We start from the raw sequence: 18,504 nt of genomic DNA, 5'->3' as shown, positions 1-18,504 counted from the left end.
GCATGCCTCGCTCTTGTATTCCAGAAAATATGGCCACACATAACGACTAAAGTCATCAATAATCAGCATCAAATACTTGGCCTACCCTAGGGAGGCCGTGCCCATAGGTCCACAAAGATCGGTATGAACCAACTCCAGCGGTGAAAAAGCCCTCCTAGAAGCAACCTGTGGGTGAGGCTGCTTATGCTTGCTCCTCAAGCAATTGGGGCATAAAGTGTGAAGAAGTCCCTCCTCCATCTACCTTCAAGAAGCGCGCCGAATCGTATCAAGGATTAGATGCCCATACCGAGCATGCCAAAGCAGCCGAAGCTCGTGGGAAGCTTGTGCAGCTAAGGTTGTGAGTTTGTAGAGCCCACCGTCCTGTGTACCTATCCAAAGAGATGCACCTGTACAAGCATCCTTCACAGTGACTGCATCTTGGGTGAAAATGACTTGGGTACCTAGTTGTGTAAGTCCATGGACAGTGACAAGAGGTTAAAACCCAAATTAGGTACATAAAGAACTTTGGCGGAAGAAGACTGCCTGTCTGAGAACAAAGGTAAAGTCCCTACACCTCGAATAGGGACAATAGAATTGTCACCAATGATGACAGTGCCCTCTCTGGAACGTACATCTTGAAGCCAATCCTTCTTGAAGGTCATGTGAGAAAATACTCCATTGTCCACAAGCCAAGGCTTCTTCTAAGGGGTAGAAGCTAGGACTGTATTCTCCATCTCAAACAAATGTACAAAGGTAGATTCTATGGTAGCGGGGGTAGCCTTCGAATCCTTCGAATCCTCTTCTTCGGCTTCAAATGGGGGTACTTCTACCAACACTTCTCTTTGGGGTGAGTGCCCTTCCCATAGTGTGGGCACTTGGGCTTCTTCTCCTTCGAATCCTTCTTGTCCTCTTCCTTCTAGTCATTGGCCTTCTCCTTCTGTTTTTGCTTCTTCCTGTGACCTCTACCTGTAGTAAAAGCCTTGGTGGAGCCAAAACTACTGGCCCCCGTCTCTTTGAGTCGCTTGTCATACCCCAAGACAAGTGGTAAAAGCTCCTCCCATAAGAGTTTCTCGTGGGCCCTCGAGGTGATAAGGCTAGTGTAGAAGACATCGAATCGAGGAGATGGCAGTTAAGTCGAAGGAATCATAAAAATCTTGATAGTCACATCTCCGTTCAAAGGAGTGTTGAGAAAGAAGCTCCTCCTCTGAGTCATCAAAGCCTGGAAATTGGTAAGACATCCTTCAAATTTGTAATCACCAATCAATCTACAATAGAAGATAAGCAGAATGAGCCACCTGCTCAAGACAGACCACAATATATGTTGTCGCTTGCAAGAGGAGAGAGAAAAATCTGCCGCCTGGAGGGAAAAGATGTTGCCTATCATCCAGATGAAGTCGCCTCAACTTTAGTTGCTGTTGCAGATCCCCAAAGGACTGCGTTTGATGTAAATGCAGGCTACAACCACCAGAATAGTTGTCGCCTCCACCTCTAGGTGCTCCAAATGAGAAAAATGCAAGTTATAGAGCAGTATACCCCGAAACAGTGTTTCGGCCGGTCGGACTGGCCGTTTCGAACCGGGAAAGAAATAGGAGCACGCGGTTTCGGGATCCTACAGCCCGGTCTCGTTTCGCGTGGTTATCTAGCACCGAAACTCATTCTCTTTTCCGACTTCGCGTTACTTGCGCGGCTCTTGCCTCGGCCCTCCTCCTCCTCGGACCTGCAGCAGCCAGCTCCTCCTCCTCCTCCTCCTCCTCCTCCTCCTTCTACTTCTACTTCTTCTACTTCTTCTGCTTCTGCTTCTGCTTCTTCTTCTGCTTCTGCTGCTACTGCTCCTCCTCCTCCTCCTCCTCCTCCTGCTCCTCCTCCTCCTCCTCCTCGTGCTTCTTCCTCTTCCTCTTCCTCTTCTTCTTCTTCCTTTTCTTCTTCTTCTTCTTTTTCTTCCTTCTTCTTCTTCCTTCTCTTCTTCTTCTTCTTCTTCTTCTTCTTCTTCTGCTTCTGCTTCTGCTTCTGCTTGTTCTTCTTCTCTTTCTATTGCTGCTGCTGCTGCTCCTCCTCCTCCTCCTCCTGCTTCTCCTTTAATCCATTACCTAGGTCCTAACGCCTAAAAGGCTAATCATATCATGGCGTCGGACCCATATTGGAGGCACGTCACTCCAATCAAGGGATACGAGGGCTCTGGCGGATCAAAAAAGTGGCGGTGCAACTATTGTGGATTGGAGAAATCGGGAAGTGTAATGCGTGTGAAAGACCACTCGGCTTGCATTCCCCACAAAGACATTAAGCTTTGCGTAAATGTGCCGGCAGAAGTAACAGTAAGTCTCCATCTTTGGCGCTGAAAGCGTATGGGTATTGAGCTAGAAGAGGATGAATCAATACCACATGGGGCTAATGAAACACAAGTGGGGTAAAGAGAGGCTAGTGTGTCTAGTGGCGTTAGCCAAATTGGAGGTGCTAGTGGCCCATCAAAAGGAAGTGCATCCATATCCATATCGGGTCTGAGTGCAAAAAGGACCCTGTTGCCATCTTGTACTGATGGTGGACAGAAGGGCTTCTTGCATGGTGCAAGTGTCCATGCAGGACTTTAGAGGTGGGCAATTGTAGAGGCAACTAGGGAACTCACACGCTTATTTATTCGGTGTGCTATCCCTTTCAATGTGGCCACTATACATGAATGAAAGAAGACAATCAGGGCAATAAGCCACATAGGGTATGAGTGGGAAGGTCCATCCGCAGATGCATTACGCACATGAGAGCTTCGAAAGGAGAAAGCATTCATAGAGGCTCAATTGGAGTCCTTGAAGGAGACATAGGTGAAATATATGTTTTGGTGTCTTCATAAAAAGACACCATGTTCATTAAGGCCATTGATGCCTCTGCCTCAGGTCTTACGATCACAGGAGCTTTCACTTGGCAGCACATGTAATAGGTCAACATGGACATAGGAGTCCAAAATGTGGTGCAAGTAGTAACAGATAATGGAAGCAATTATGTGTCTATGGGACGTATGTTTGAGGAGGAGTTTCCTAGCATAACATGGACTTCATGTACATCCCATTGTCTTGACTTACTTATTGAAGATGTTGGGCAAATATCTTGGGTGGATGGCATTTTCAAGACAGCAACAAGCATGGTAAGATTTATGAAGAAGAGACCTGCGGTTCACATCCGCAACCGTTCTCCGACTTTGGCCTTACAGGACATGACTCCCTATGAGGCTTTCTTTGGAAAGAAGCCTTCCGTGTCTCACTTTTATATCTTCGGATGTGATGCTTATGTCCATGTGGACAATAAGAAGAGGCAGACAAAGCTCGACTTGAAGTCGAGAAGGCTTATCTTCGTGGGCTAGCACAACCATTAAGGGATAATGGCTCTATGACCCAACGACACAAAAGATTGAGGTGAGCAGAGATGCGATCTTCGATGAGGCTGCGGCTTTCGAGGATCCTATTGATGATTCTCTTACAGGTGATACTTCATCATTGACTGGCCCTCCCCCACCTTCTATCCCTCTTCTTCCTTCTAGGTTGCCTCTTAGCACTCCTTCGTCTTCAAATCCTCCCCCTCCTACCACTCCTCCTCCTCCTTCTTTACCCTCTACCCCGGCTTCCCTTCCACATTTGATGGATGCGACGACTACTTTGTCGAGTTCTACTACCCCTTCAACCTCCCCTCCAGAGTCTTCTAGGGATACTCAGCCGCTAGAGGGAAAGTCTTCTTCACATGAGGAGAATCTACCTTTCTATAGTGAGGGCGAGTCCCTTCCACAAATAAGTGCTTTCTAGGTTCCTACGGCTACACGGTCTCCCTCGCAGCAAGGGTCTCTTAGGATTCCTCGGTGGTACAGGCATGCAAGATTCCGGTGTTTCTCACTTTCTTGCTTCTCCTTCGGGTCCACACAAATCAGCCCGATTACACGCCCGACAAGATAGTTCACTTTGTGTGAACTATGCTCTTATGTCTCAAATTCTTCAGAATTCCGAGCCTTCTACTGTTGAGAAGGCTCTTGCACAGGATGTTTGGAGACATGCTATGCAGGATGAGCTCGATTCCATCAAGCGCAATCAAACTTGGGAGCTTGTACTGTGTCCCAAGAAGTGGAAAGTGATAGTTGTGAAGTCGGTCTTTAAGACCAAGTATCTTGCCAATGGTTCCTTGGACAAGCATAAAGCTAGCAAGAAATCTGTCAAAAACTGCCTAAAACAGTAAAAAGGGCCTGAGAATGCAAGCACCCAGCCAAGAGGAGATGCTGAGGCACCAAAACGTGGGCTGAAACAAATGCACAGACTGTACAAATGCTTACGTCAGCAAAAAAACGCAGGCAAAACAGGTCGCCTGGTTGGAGCAGCAGCCGCCTGATCAGCAAGAGTGAAAACAGTCCTGAAATCAACAAGAAAACACAACAAGAACACAGATCCTGAAATTTGATACCATGTCAGAAGTGGTGCAGCAATGGAAGTGTGAACATAAGCTGTAATAAACTGCTGAAACACAAGACAAAAGAGAAAGGGAAAGAAAGAACACAATACAGATGAGAACTCAGATGTATGCTCGGGAAATGGAATCCATATACCAAGACATTAGATAGTACAGAAGCAATGTGAGTCACCGGCTGTGGAGGCATTGGCACATGCTCCTTCTCTCCAAGAATTGTCAGATGATGAATGAATGTGGAGGGAGCCTGAGAATATATAGGCCAAATAAGTGCCAAAAATATGATTGGTTGGCCAGCATTAAATGCTGGCCGACTGGCTGCAAATAATGCCAAAAACACAACTGCTGGCAAATAAAATGCCTAAAATAGCTATGTGCCCAGCCTGCTGTACCACATATATAGACTCAACCATGAACTGACTAATCTGCTAACAGTTGGCCCATTTCTTGGGCAGTCGACCAGTTTGGGGCTGCCGCCAGCAGGTTGGCCAGATCTAGAGCTGGGGGGCTATATATGGCAGCCCCCCAGTCATTCTCTTTCACTTCTTCTTGCAGATTCAGCACACACTGCTCCCTCTCCTCTCCGACATTGGTGCTGCCATCTTTTCCAGCCTGATCTGGTGTCCTCACTGACGCTCCGGGCTGCATGCAAGGACTTCCACAGCTTTGTATTCAGCATTCATTTCAGTGAGTGCAGTATTTCTTCCTTCATTTCTGCTTTCTCTCTCTCTCTTTGTGTGTTTGTGTTCCTTCTTCCATTGCGCACTCTCACATGTCCATGCCAAAATTATGTAACTCAAACCAAGATACATAGTGCATACCAGCATGAAGTAGTTACACACCATAACCTTGATTTTTTCAAGGTTCATTGGAAACACATTGTCTTGTGTATAGCATCCCAGTCTCACCCCTGTAAGATGACTACATCTGGCGGTCCAAATAGGCCAAGCAATGATGCTGGCTATAAGCTCCCAAAGATAGTGCCCCTTGGTACACTCTGTAAAATCTAGTGTCCATTCAGCCCATTCTGACTGCATAAAATCAAGTGTAGCTGTCTTAGTCAAGAGCTGACCCTTTAATGCCCAGTTTTTTGACACCTTTAGATGGGACTGCGTGTGTGCGTGTGCACATGCACGTGTGTGCATGCGCAGGTGTGCAGTTGCACACGTGCATGTGGGTGTGGGTGAGTATTCAAGCATACACGCATGCACATAGCAGCTAAGCACAGGAACACATGGCATGCACACCATTTACTGTTACGGAATATAAAGAAATGCCAACAGCACTGATAGGCAAAAAAAACTTTAAGGTATACCAGGTTAACTTGTGACTTGTCTAGTTAATGAACTAGGCACAGTAGAGAAGCTGAATTTCATGAACATTTCTTGTCAGCTGAGCATGTAGTCTTACCAGCATTGTCCATCACTGCCTCCAGTTCTTCTGCAGTTAGTGCTGATGCAGCAAGAGTAGACATGGCTGCCAAGTCTTTATCTGCCACTGGTTTGTTTCCTCTTCTAGCAGAAACAACTGCTTCAAACAATGAGCCTTGATCCATGCATTTTTGAAAATACTCTACGCCTCCAGCAAATGCACTATCGACAATGATATCTACCAGAACATCTCTCAACTTTCTGTCAGCATGAAGTGGGAAATCCTCATTCACATAGTGAACTAGAAGGGGCAAGAAAGAAGCAACTGACTTTCCAGTAAGTTTTCCACCTCCCTTGGCAGTAAGATTTCCAAAAACACCTTCCCTAAGTTTATCCAGCTCAGCAATGTACCCTGGGTGTAATCTTGGGTACAATTCTTCATCAGCAGCAAGTACCTTACTACCATATTGTTCACGAAGCAGGTTTAGATCTGTTGGGGTACGAAGAGCATAGCAAGATATGCCTTTAGTAAACAGTGTATCAAGAGTTCGATCACCGGTGTGAGCATAAGCAGAAAGATATCTTTGAAGATATTCCATTGGGGAGTGTGAAGACTCCAGGTCCATATCAAAACCCTGTACCACCCAAGTAAGTGGAGGAAAATCCAATGTTTTTAGAAGAAGAGAAGGGTCTACCCTTGCCGGATTATCTGTGTAACATAAAACGCATATAAACATCTCAGACTAACTGCACCTCCTCAAAATTCTTGAAAGATGCACAATTTGAATCCCTGTTTAGATCCCTTACACTCATAGATGGAAGAATTAAAATAAAACAATGAATAAAGTACTAGCTTTTTAAGCATGAGCCAAGAATCACCCAAGGAATGAAACTTGGTGAATTGCAAAACATGATGTAATGCTTTCTTTGGTTTTACCCATTAATATGCATACAAAGAATAGTTGCTCTTTTTGCATGTGTCTAGACCCAGACCATCCTACTACTTAAACTTGAAAAAACAAAAAATTCTACTTCCTTTTGATAATGCACAAAAGTATCAGATGAAATTGTGGAAACTTCAAGAGGAGAAAGAACACAAAAAGCAATAAAGAGATTAGAGAACACAAAAAGCAAAAGAAGAAGAAAAAGAGAATTTGTTAAGATCTTCAAACAACCAATGAGATTAAGACAATGTCGATCTAGATACTTGAGATGTTTTTGACTTTCAAGATGGATGCACAGTTGCTGTATGGCCCCAGCCATATGTCACTTGCTGACATGGTGTGAACATGCCCTACCCTAAGAGTAGGGTGGCTGAGGAGTCATATAAAAAGGGCACGAGGTCACTCTTATATTAGAGTGAAACCAACCTTCCTTCTCGGATAGGGTGGTAAATAACATGTTTGAGCACTAATTTGGCAAGCATAAAATTCACACAAACTGAAATGCAAATGTTACCACTTAACCTTGGACACTGAACACCCGATTGGCCCTAAAACTGGCACCCCTCCCAGTATTGCATTAACTTGTATTGCTAAAGGTTGAAGTACACTCAAAGATCCAACCTAATCTCCTTCAATCTTCAATATATCTTGCTATCCATAGCAACCAGCAAGCCTTCAAACCAATTTGCCCCTTGGTTTGCTTGGGGATTGGCCTTCAATTTCCTCCTTGGAAGAACTATTTTGCCCCAGACTTTTTGTTGCCTAGATGGCCACTTGAAATTGTCTGAAATCCCCAAATTTCAGCTACTAAATTTCAAGTTACTAGGCCCCAATTTCTAAGCACTCTTCCCAAAGTGGCTGATAGCTGTAAATTAGAGTTTAGCAGCAAAAATTCTTCAATTGCACCCTCATGGGCCTCAGCTTGACTGAGATCTCTTTAGGGAAGCTATGAATTGGCTGAGAGTATAGAGAGGAAGTTGAAGAGAGAAATTTCAGAGTTTCGTCCCCAAAATTGGTTGAAATTCAATGCTTTACCACTGTGAATGGCTGATTGACTACAACCCACCATCAAGACAAGCCCCACATGCAATCACTTGCCCTTGTGGGCCCCAAAATTACTATCACTTAATTAATTAATGCTTAGTTCCTAATGTCACCACTGATATTAAATGGCTAATAAAATCTTCTAGGCCAAAATCTATCACCAAGCACCACCTAGTACTTGGCTAACGTGACTTTTTACAACTTTTGCCTTTGACACCCACTTCTCAGGGTTCTTGACCCATCATTGTGAAATAACTAACTTGCACATCACATGTGCACCTCACATTTTCTCATTTGATTAACACTTAATCAAATGTTAAGCAAAGCACAAAATTTTACATCCTCACGACAAGCTATAGTGCATCACTAAGGATGATCTGACATGTCACCCTCCTCCATCTATTTGCATCAATTATAGGTGAAAGTACTGAAACTCCTCCATCCATTTCCATCCATTTGCACATGGAATCTTTACCTCTAACTCTTCATGCCACAAATCATGCATTAGGTTCTAGGCTTTCTTTTCCTCTAGAGCAAGAAAATCACATAGTTGCATTCGTACTACGTATGTACTAGTTCGTGTTGTACCATACGATACGTATCCGTACCAATTCGTACCAAAAAATAGACTACTTTTTTCCCATGAAGATTGGACAATGCAATATCTTCAAACTTCCAAGCCTTATGTTTATTTTCATAATTTCAAGCCTCTCTCTCTCCCTCTCTTTGTCTTTCTCTCCCCCCTTCCCTCCCCAAACTGCCAAGCCTCTCTCTCTCTCTCTCTCTCTCTCTCTCTCTCTCTCTCTCTCTCTATCTATATATATATATATATATATATATATATATATATATATATATATATATATATATATATATATATATATATATATATATATATATACTAGTGAGGCAACTAGGGACCGCATCATAGCTAAGATCATGTGCATATCTTGAGATCAACTACAATATTTAGTCTCCGCTACATTTTTGTACATGGTTCTATTAGATCTGGTTCTCCTTTTCTTTTCTTTTCTTTTCTACTAATAGGACAACACTACACATGGTTCAACCCTAGTATAGTCTGACTGTATAGTTATTCTCAGCATGGTTTCATAGGCCACCCACTTATTTTTAATGTTATCTTTACCTTATTGAGATGAGATGACATTAAACATGGATGTACTTTGGATTTTGTCCCATAGGCCACATTGGCCTTATATAGATGTCAGTATATCTCTTTCTCTCTCTCTCTCACAAGAATGAAGAGCCTCTCTGTCCATCCACCCTACACTTTGCTTTTTTGTATGATGTATCATGTATCATGTATACACTCGCATTTATCTACTTGTAGCGTGTTGCACATCAGGTTTTACCTTGTTACCCTTTTGTATTCATCTTATTAACTTAAGTGACATTGCTATTTTAGCTCTAAACATGTGCTCTATCATCTGTAGTCCAAAATGACCAAGGAAAACTTTTATTTTGTACTAATAGCGTACCGTACCTTATAATATCTTAAGATACCAATTAGTACCGTATTTTATCTTATCGTATCTTTCGCACCTAACAACCCTCGAAAATTCTTGATACTTTCACACTACAATTCTAACTTAACTAGTATGAAACATCACATCCAGCTGACTAGCCCCTCATGTGTGTAATATGCTATGAGCACCAAGTGCATTACAAAACATGTTTGCATACTTTAAAACATTGCAATGTGACTATACACGGGAAATTGCATTCCACCAACCATACTAAGATACATTTCCCCATATATTACACGCATTACTAGCTACATTGTCCTCATAACTAACACTATACGGAGCATTTGCATGACCAGCATTAACATCATGACTCCCAAACACAATGGGCTGCATATATGCATTGCCAAATATACTACCCCATGCCCCAAGCATCATGCCAATGTTACTATACACAGGGTTTTGATTCCACTTGCCATACCCGGATACATTGAGCCTTGCATATCATGCATAGCTGGCTGCAGATCAAATACATTTGGTTCTTGCATCCCTATGGCTAAAGCATTACCAATCGTTGATTGGAAAACCAAACCACCACCCAAGTACCCTCGGTGACCCACATTAGCATGCATGCCTTGTTATCCAAAAACTTAAAAGCATTGGATTGGCACTTTACATGTTAGCATTTCATATGCATTGATTGCCCCATAGGAATCACTTGCTTATGCTCACTAACCATATTCTGAACATCACGCTGCTCCATTTGCTCTTCCTACATGCGTCTTGCTGTCCTAAAACTATTGTAGATGATTTTCTATTCTTGCCTTTGCTGCCCTCCTTTGGGGAGCTCAAAACGCGCATAAATCGAGGATCATTTGTCAATTGCACAAACATTTCACTTACTATCCTTTGCTACTCTCCTTTGCGGAGTTCAAAACGCGCATAAATCGAGGATCATTTGTCAATTGCACAAACATTTCACTTACTATCCTTAGCTGATCTTTAAACTAGTCATGAAATTCCTCTTCCTCTTACTGGCCATCAACTTCAAGAGGCCTAGAAGGACCTGCATTTTGGTCTACACCAACATTTTCAGCTTGCTGCCCATGTTGAGTGCCTTGTTCAAGATTAGACATTGCAATTTCCCTACATTTTGTGAGTTTTAATATGACTCTATTCTTGTTGTGGTAGATAGATTCACAAAAATGGCACGTTCCATCCCTACCACCAAGACTGTCGCAGGCGCAGCTATACCGCTAGACTCTTCCTCAAACACATTTTCAGATTGCATGGACTCCCAGACAACATCATCAATGATTAGGGTCCCCAATTCATATCTAGTTTTTGGAAGAGCCTTTACAACCTCCTTGGAGTCCAAGTTAAGTTATCCACAGCCAATCATCCACATACTGATGGTCAAACAGAATGGGTAAATCAAGTCTTGGAACAATATCTCCGCTATACCATCAACTACCATCAAAATGCTTGATTTGAGCTCTTGCCCTATGTAGAGTTTGCTCATAATAATAGTATCCATACATCTACCAAGCAAACTGTTTTCTTTGCAAACTATGGCCAGTATCCAAGGATGGATGTACATCTCTCCAATCAAGTAAAGAACCTTGCCGCCCAAGATAAAGCTCAACACCTAGCAGATATACGCCAAGAACTCGAGCAACAAATCCAAAAGGCTCAGAATCAGTACAAGCACTATATGGACTAGTATTGTCTCCAACAACTAGCATACAAAGTCGGTGATAAAGTATGGTTACTCAAGCATAATCTCCAGACAACAAGGCCCTCCATCAAGCTAGACCACCAGAGATTTGGGCCCTTCACTATCGTAGCCCAGATCAACCCAGTTGCTTACCGACTCTAACTCCCCAGCACCATGAAGATCCACCCAATCTTCCATGTTTCCTTGCTCGAGCCATACCATAGCTCACCACTGAGGGGGAAAGAGATCGAATCCCCCACTACTTGTCCAAATTGAAGATCACCAAGAATTTGAGTTTGAGCATGTCTTAGACCCAAGGATCTCCCGAGGTCGATTGGAATACCTTACCTTGTTCACTAGAAAGGATATAACATCAATGATTGCACTTGGGAACTTACACAATACCTCCTAGAAGCATCTCTCAAAGTTAAAGAATTTTACAAGAGGAATCCAATGAAACTTGGACCAAACCACCAAGCCGCTCCTCATGGAACGCATTGCTAGAGGAGGGGGTGATGTCATGGAAATGCCATGATCAAGTGTACGGATTAATTCTTGCTCATGCCATATGAATCCATACCCCATAGGAAAGCACCCTTAATAGGACATCCTCGAGCCAACCATGCGAACCCACCTGTGCCATGTCATCATAGACCTTCTAGAATATATACCATATCAACGCTTGTATCATCGACTATATCATCACAGAATCTTCTAAAAGATATGCTATTTCATCACCTTGCATCATCGATAATGTCATCATGGAGCATTTCATGGAACATTCTTTAAGATCTCCGCCCTCCAACACCTATAAAAGGAGAGGCTCGCCATAGAGCTTCTCAATCTTGCAAATGCTAGTTAAGGAGTCGAGACCTCCAAGTAAGTACTTCGAGTTCTAGTTCTAGTTCTAGTTCTTGCCTAGTCATGGTATCTAGTCTTGTCTTGTCTTCCATTATACTCCTATTGTCTTGTCACCTTGTAATCTCATAGTACGAGATCTTATCTAGTACTATCTTGTATCTTGTTCATCCTCGTCGAGGAAGATCTTATAATTTTAATATCTTATATCCATACCTACAGACCCAAGTTGTGGAATCCTTCATATCCTATCGAGTCATCTTGTCTATATCTACGATCCCCGGTTGTGGGAGTTTCCGTATCTTGTTAAGTTATCATTGTACCTTATGCCCCTATATAGGATTATTTTGTAATCAAAAAGCTTGTAACAAATCTTGCATCTAGTCTAGTCTCTCGAGCACAAACTAGTGCTCCCATAACAACTAGTATGAACATCGATTCTCATGATGAGAGAAAAGCAAGAGGGTGAGCCCATTTTTCTCTATGGCTACAAGGTGAGCTAGATGCACATCTCCTCAACACCATGTACGCAAGCTCTATGAGGGTGTTTCAATAGTATTAGAGCAATAATTTTCTAATACAAGTAGACATGGAAGGCACATCAATGCAGGTGAACAATAAAGAGAAATCTCATCTAATATACTTTGTATGGATGGTTGGCAGCTGCACTTATATGATGGCTAAATGGATTGCATGCAAACTATTCAAGACCACGTGCATGAAGAAGGCCCGAGGGAGTTGTCACTCTCTCGCTATGGCAAACCTTCACAAGATGTAACAAGGAGCACAAGAGGACCAATGATGGTAGATTTTTTCTCTAATTCTATTTTTAATTTGTCCAATTGACAAAGCTTTGCAAGGAGGATTGAGAAGGCACAGAGAGGCACAATTGTTGTTTGTCCAATGGCACATAGCTTAGTCGGCATGTAACATGTGCTCCACCATTGTTGGGATGCCAGTGGCACATAGCCCAAGTAGGCTCATCACATGATTCAATGCAAGGATTGGCAAGGATAAAGCCTAGAGAGACTACATTGAGATATAGTATCATTTGATTCAGATGAAGATCTTGGATGAGACCATTGACATGGTCTATTGCAAGATGAGGACAACTTGGCAGATTTGTTTACAAAGGCTCTTCCTCAATCTGTTCTTCGATGGGACTCTGAATCCCTGAGCCTTATGCCCTACCTAGGATTTGAGAGGGGGTGTTAGAGATTTATTCATTCCCTTGACAAACGTTGGCAATTTATTGTTGTATAGCTAACATGTGCGCAATTAGGATAGCTCATGGCCCTAGGTTGGTGATAAGCCATTGTCCTAATGGATTTGACAAGGGATAGTTTGCCTAGGCAGTGCACTTTAAAGAAGTCATCTAGAGCATGTCTCAAGAGGGAGCCCCAAAATGACTCACTAAAGAACGGGTCTCTCCCCCTCCCAAAAGGGCCTCATGATACCCATGTGGATGACATTGGTAACCTAGCAGCTTGTATAGGCTGCATAGGGAGCTTAGCTAATGGTCTATGACAACGAAGGTTGTGCTCATCAGCATGCCCCACTCCAAGGAAAGGACGTACATGAGAAGTTAGGAAAAATTATAAATAGGGTGGAAAGGATGCTCTCTCTCTCTTTTTTTCGTAATGCTCTCTCTCTCTCTCTCTCTCTCTCTCTCTCTCTCTCTCTCTCTCTCTCTCATGAGCGATTATATTAACTGACTAAGAGAGTACACAAAAAAGTACAAAAGCCAGCGTAGGGTCACTAAAGAGACAGCCTGACACCAAGGTACTAAATAATCTCTAGTCAAGATAACAGCATGCTGAATAAGATCAAACTGCCAATGAAGAAGTCCCTTGACCTTCCGCAACATGATGTTGGATGCCCAAGGTGGCATTGTGAGTGACCCAAATATGCCAACAACCCCAGCATCTAAGGAAGTGAAACAAAATCTTCATATGAGGTTGCACTAGACCATGATGTTTAGCCTTGCCAAAGACCCAATCAAAATGACATATTCTAATCCCCACCACCACATGCCAAATGTCAAAAGAAAGGTCCAAACTTTCCAAGCAAAAGGACACGAGATGAATCACTGGATAGAAAGACTCAACTGCATTGGTACAAAAGAAACAATTCCCATTGGAGATACCCCTATAGTGAAGAGCCAATGCAAGGGGAAGACCACCCACAAACAATCTCCAAATGAATACCTTACATTTGAGTGGTGTCTTATTGATCCATCCCTCCATCACTGTCAACTTCCACTAGGCTTAGATTTATGCAATTGCCAAAGTATATTGGCTTTGGCAATCAACCACGAGCGATCTCTAATCATGAGATGATAAATTTGATTAACCACAAAAGGCTAAAGACACAAATACCCCTGCAATGTCGCAATCCCACAAAGGACAATTAGAATCAAGGACATGAAATGGTTGACAATCCTGCAGAAGTCTAGAGACCTCATCCACCAAATCACAAAAGCCATGAGGGACCTGAAAGACCCTTTTGATGGTGCAAAAAGACATCAAAGTGCCTTGAGGCAAGAGGATGGCATCCACCACCAAGACCAATCCAAGGCGAGCCATGTGATTAACTTAGGTCTTTCCTCTGTTTTATCCTCCCAAGAAAGCAGACGAGACACCGCTAGAATTTCCATTTGCAATGAATTGCTAGTCAATCGTTCCTTTGCAAGATGCCATTGGACCTTGCAAAGCACCATTTTCCACGAGCACACCAAATGGTTGAGAAGAACTAAAGTTGATGTAGAGAACTAAGCTTAACATTAAGTACATCCCACCACAAACCCTAAACCTTCGTATTACCATACCAAAGACCCCGATCCTCAAGAAAGAAATGGGTAATAACAATCTAGGAAGGTTGACCAGCACACATCATCTGAAAAGGAGACCAACAAAGGGCTGCCATTAGGGTCTGGACATCCACAACTGCCCCACCCCCCATGGATTTTGGTATACAAACATGGCTCCAGGATATTCAAGATATACCAGCATGTACAACATCTTTCTTCCACAGCATGAAACAAAAGTGCCGAGTGAGATCCTTCAAGGCAACATTAGTCCAAGGCAACAGTGGCAAAAAGTAAGTGAGCATGGGGAGGATAATTGTTTGCGCCACTTTAAGGTACACATGAAATGGCCAAGCTTGGGATTTCCAATAAACAAACTAGAATTCCAATTTTTGAGATATCCATTTAAGCAAGAGTTTTGGCTGCATATCAACACCCAAGGGATAGCCAAGTTGCCTAACAATGTCTCCTTGTTGAACAACCACAACCTGCCACCCCAAATCTAGCAAATTCGCGCTAGTACAAGTAATAAGGGGGGATTTGGCAGCATCAATACGGAGACCCAATGCATGTCCAAACAATTCCCAAACGTTTAAAGCTTTGCAAACATTGGAAGCATCCACTTTCAGAATCATGAATGTATCATCAGCCAGCACTTGGCCAACAAAATGTTGGTGTGAAGGGAGAGAGAAACCAGCCAGCTATCCCATATCAGCAAGATGTATAACATAAAAAGAATGGGGTGAGTAACAAGTGCAAAAAAGGAGAGGGGCTCGTAGGGCAGCCCTATCGCACAGAGCACGCCACGCATAATCTATGGCCATCTGCAAGTTCAGGATGTTATGCAGAATGTTTTCGCCCTTAATAAAACCATATGATGAGAATGCACCAGCCCATGTAGGTGTTTAAGAAGACGATTTGCCAACATCTTTGCAAAGATCTTACACATGGTGCCCATCAAGGAAATCAGTATCCAATGTATAAGTTTCAAAGGGAAGGGAAGGTTAGGGATCAACTTAATCACCCCTTCTTTCCACGATAAAGGCATGCTGCCAAAATCCCAAACCTATTGGCACATGGCTGCTAGTCGTTTTGCCAAAGAGATGCATGGGTTTCAAGAATTCATTTGTAATATCATTCTAGCTAGGGCTTTTATCATGAGGCAAATGCAACAAAACTTCAATAACTTCACCCTCACAGTTATCTCCCTTCAGGGTGCCTTGCATGTCTTGTGGAACTTGATCTCTAACCAAGGTACAAAAGATCGCATGAGCATGAGCAACTTGAGGAGAACATGCCTGTCGTGAACCAAAGAGACTTGCAAAGTAATCCCGACACATCTCTCTCTCTCTCTTTTTTTCGTGAAGATAATTGAATTAAGTAGTAAATATTTACATCAAACCATCACGTCAGCATTGAAAATAACAGACATGAAGGAAAGTCTACACAGACTCTAACACAGAAATGTCACACTGTAAGAACAGCTGGTGTGGAGCCAACAGTATCCAACCAAGAAGCAGCAATGTCAAGAAGAACCAAATCAGTAGACACCACAAAGGAGATTTGCCACAACACTAAACCCCGGATTCAGGCCATATGACCATGAATGCCAGATACTGAATAAAAAATGAAGGCATTCCAAGTACGCCAAATATGCCACAAGGCTGTCCATCTAACGAAATGGAAAAGGCACGGATAATCTGAACTCAAAGAGGTCATGGAGGTCATCTTTCCCATAATCCACGAACGAGGTGATATTCGTTGCTGGGTCAACGAGATCCACACACTGGAAACAAAATTCTAAATCTGTCATGCAACAGAGAAAGAGACAAAAAGATGAAGCACTGTCTCATCACATGTGGTACAGAAGATACATTGCCCAGCATAGATTTTACGAGCATGCAACACATTCCCAGTAGGAAGAGCCCCAATAAGTAGCCTCCACATAAATACTTTTCCCTAATACGGAACCTTAGATTTCCAAAGCTGGAGGAATCTATCCTACCATTTCTTTTTGCTGTCCCGAATATGCCATACTTTATTAGCCTTATCTGTGACCCATCTCTTGGCCTCCACCATCCGATGATATATCTGGTTAGCTGACCTTTTCTCGAAATCATCACGAATCACAAACATCCAATCACGCCAAGGAGACAAAAGTTGTAATGCAAGCAAAGGATAGTAGCTCCCAAGTTTGTCCTGTATGGCTGTCCAAATATTATGATATCCTCTAGGCACCCGAAAGTGTTGACGAATACGCCGAAAGGAATAAAGACAGGCCTGCCCAAGAATGACATCATCCAGGACTGTCTATAACCCCAAATGAGCCATCCGATTAAACTTGTCACGCTACATATCTTTATCAAGCCAATCCAATAATTTGGAGGAAGCCAGTACTTCACCTAGTAGGGAATTCTCCTCCTTTCGAAAATCCGGGAGGCGCCAAATTGTACAATGTAACATCACCTACCAAGAGATGATCATATGGGAAAGGAGAAAAGACTCGGAGACCTTAATAGATCTTGTGGAGTTAAGCACATGTCGTACTACCATGAGAAAAGCCTAAATAACCGTACTACCATGAGAAATGTCAGTCCTTTCTATAAAAGATTTTGCTATATCTGTCTAGGGATGATTTTCTACACAAACTGCTTGCAAAAGAGCTAACCTCAAAGCAGCCATATGAAAATTAACATCCAAAAGAGCTACTCCCCCCACCCTTTTAGGAGTAGTCACATGCTGCCCTGAAATCCACACCTGGCCCTGATGATTTTCTTTCTTTTTCCATAGCATAAATCGGAAAGGGTTATCTCTAAAAACAGCCCATGCCTCCATCCCCTCTGATAGGACCCTTGACCGAAAGGAATCAATTATTTGCTAAATACATTCCAAAAACTGATTTTGCAGGAGAAAGGATTGTTTGAAACAAAGAGGCAAAGGAGCCAAGAGAGCCTTATAGGCATGAATAGGACGGTGTGTCATTTCCAAGATCAAAGGATAGTGATCAGACAAAACATGCTGTCGCTCTATCCACATATCAATGACTGCGGGGAGAAAAGAATCACTTTGACAAATATAGATCCTATCCAATCTGGCCCATGTGTTTGGATGCTCAAGGGAACGATAAGTATATCCTGGTTGAGAGGGATGCATCCAAGATCACATGTCCTGTTTCAAAGACACAGCTGCTAGAGCATCCCAAGCCTGTCGCTCAGGACCATCCATAACAGAGTGTTGTGAAGTCGTCTGATCCAAAGATGTACAGACATTAAAATCCCCCATTACAAAGCCTAGACAAGCCATGGCAAGGCAATAAAAGTCATCCCAAAGCTGACGACGTTCACGAGTAGTAGAGGGAGCATACACACCTACTATCCATATAACTTCTCCCTCATATAGGATTTCCAGAATCATAAATCTGCCTCGATGGTCCTGAGAAATCAAAGATGGTTGCAATGAAGATATGGCGGCCAACATTACTCCAGATTTATATGGAACACGACCACTAAAAAAAACAAAATAATCCTTATATACATAAGATGATCATGCCAAAGCATGATGCTTATGCTCCACAACACAATAAACATCCCAATTACTGGCTAACACAACTTCCACAACCGATACTGCTTACTGCCCGAAGAAATACCTTTCACATAAAGCAATTCTCATGATGGATCACAAAAAAGAAAACTTTTGAATCCCCACTTTCCCTTTCCCTTCAACATCAACTGCTTTGGCACTCTGAAATCTTTCCATCTCGCTTCGAATCACATCTACCAAACTACCCTTTGTAAACTGGCAATCGAAGTACAAGAAGGAAGCGGTTGTTATGGTGTTGAAAAGTCTGAGTGATAGTCTACGAAGCTGGGCG

The 18,504-nt window shown here is 42.8% G+C and overlaps 1 protein-coding gene across 13 annotated transcripts in view; it reads right to left on the bottom strand.

Annotated features, from left to right (window-relative positions):
- The window catches only part of LOC148026607 (uncharacterized), a 146,687-nt gene that overhangs the window by 46,625 nt on the left and 81,558 nt on the right, over positions 1–18,504 (bottom strand). For all 13 annotated transcript variants that reach the window (XM_087691052.1, XM_087691053.1, XM_087691056.1 and 10 more), the window contains one exon: positions 5,821–6,489. In XM_087691052.1, coding sequence (XP_087547178.1) covers positions 5,821–6,489 — 669 coding nt within the window. The remainder of the gene's footprint in view (positions 1–5,820; positions 6,490–18,504) is intronic.

The sequence above is a fragment of the Lygodium microphyllum genome, chromosome 13, assembly GCF_053477565.2.
Source record: "Lygodium microphyllum isolate KBCC chromosome 13, Lygodium_microphyllum_v1.1.10, whole genome shotgun sequence".
In the NCBI taxonomy this organism is placed as follows: domain Eukaryota; kingdom Viridiplantae; phylum Streptophyta; class Polypodiopsida; order Schizaeales; family Lygodiaceae; genus Lygodium; species Lygodium microphyllum.
Note: the sequence above shows the minus strand (reverse complement) of the source record. Positions and strands in the feature narration are given on the sequence as shown.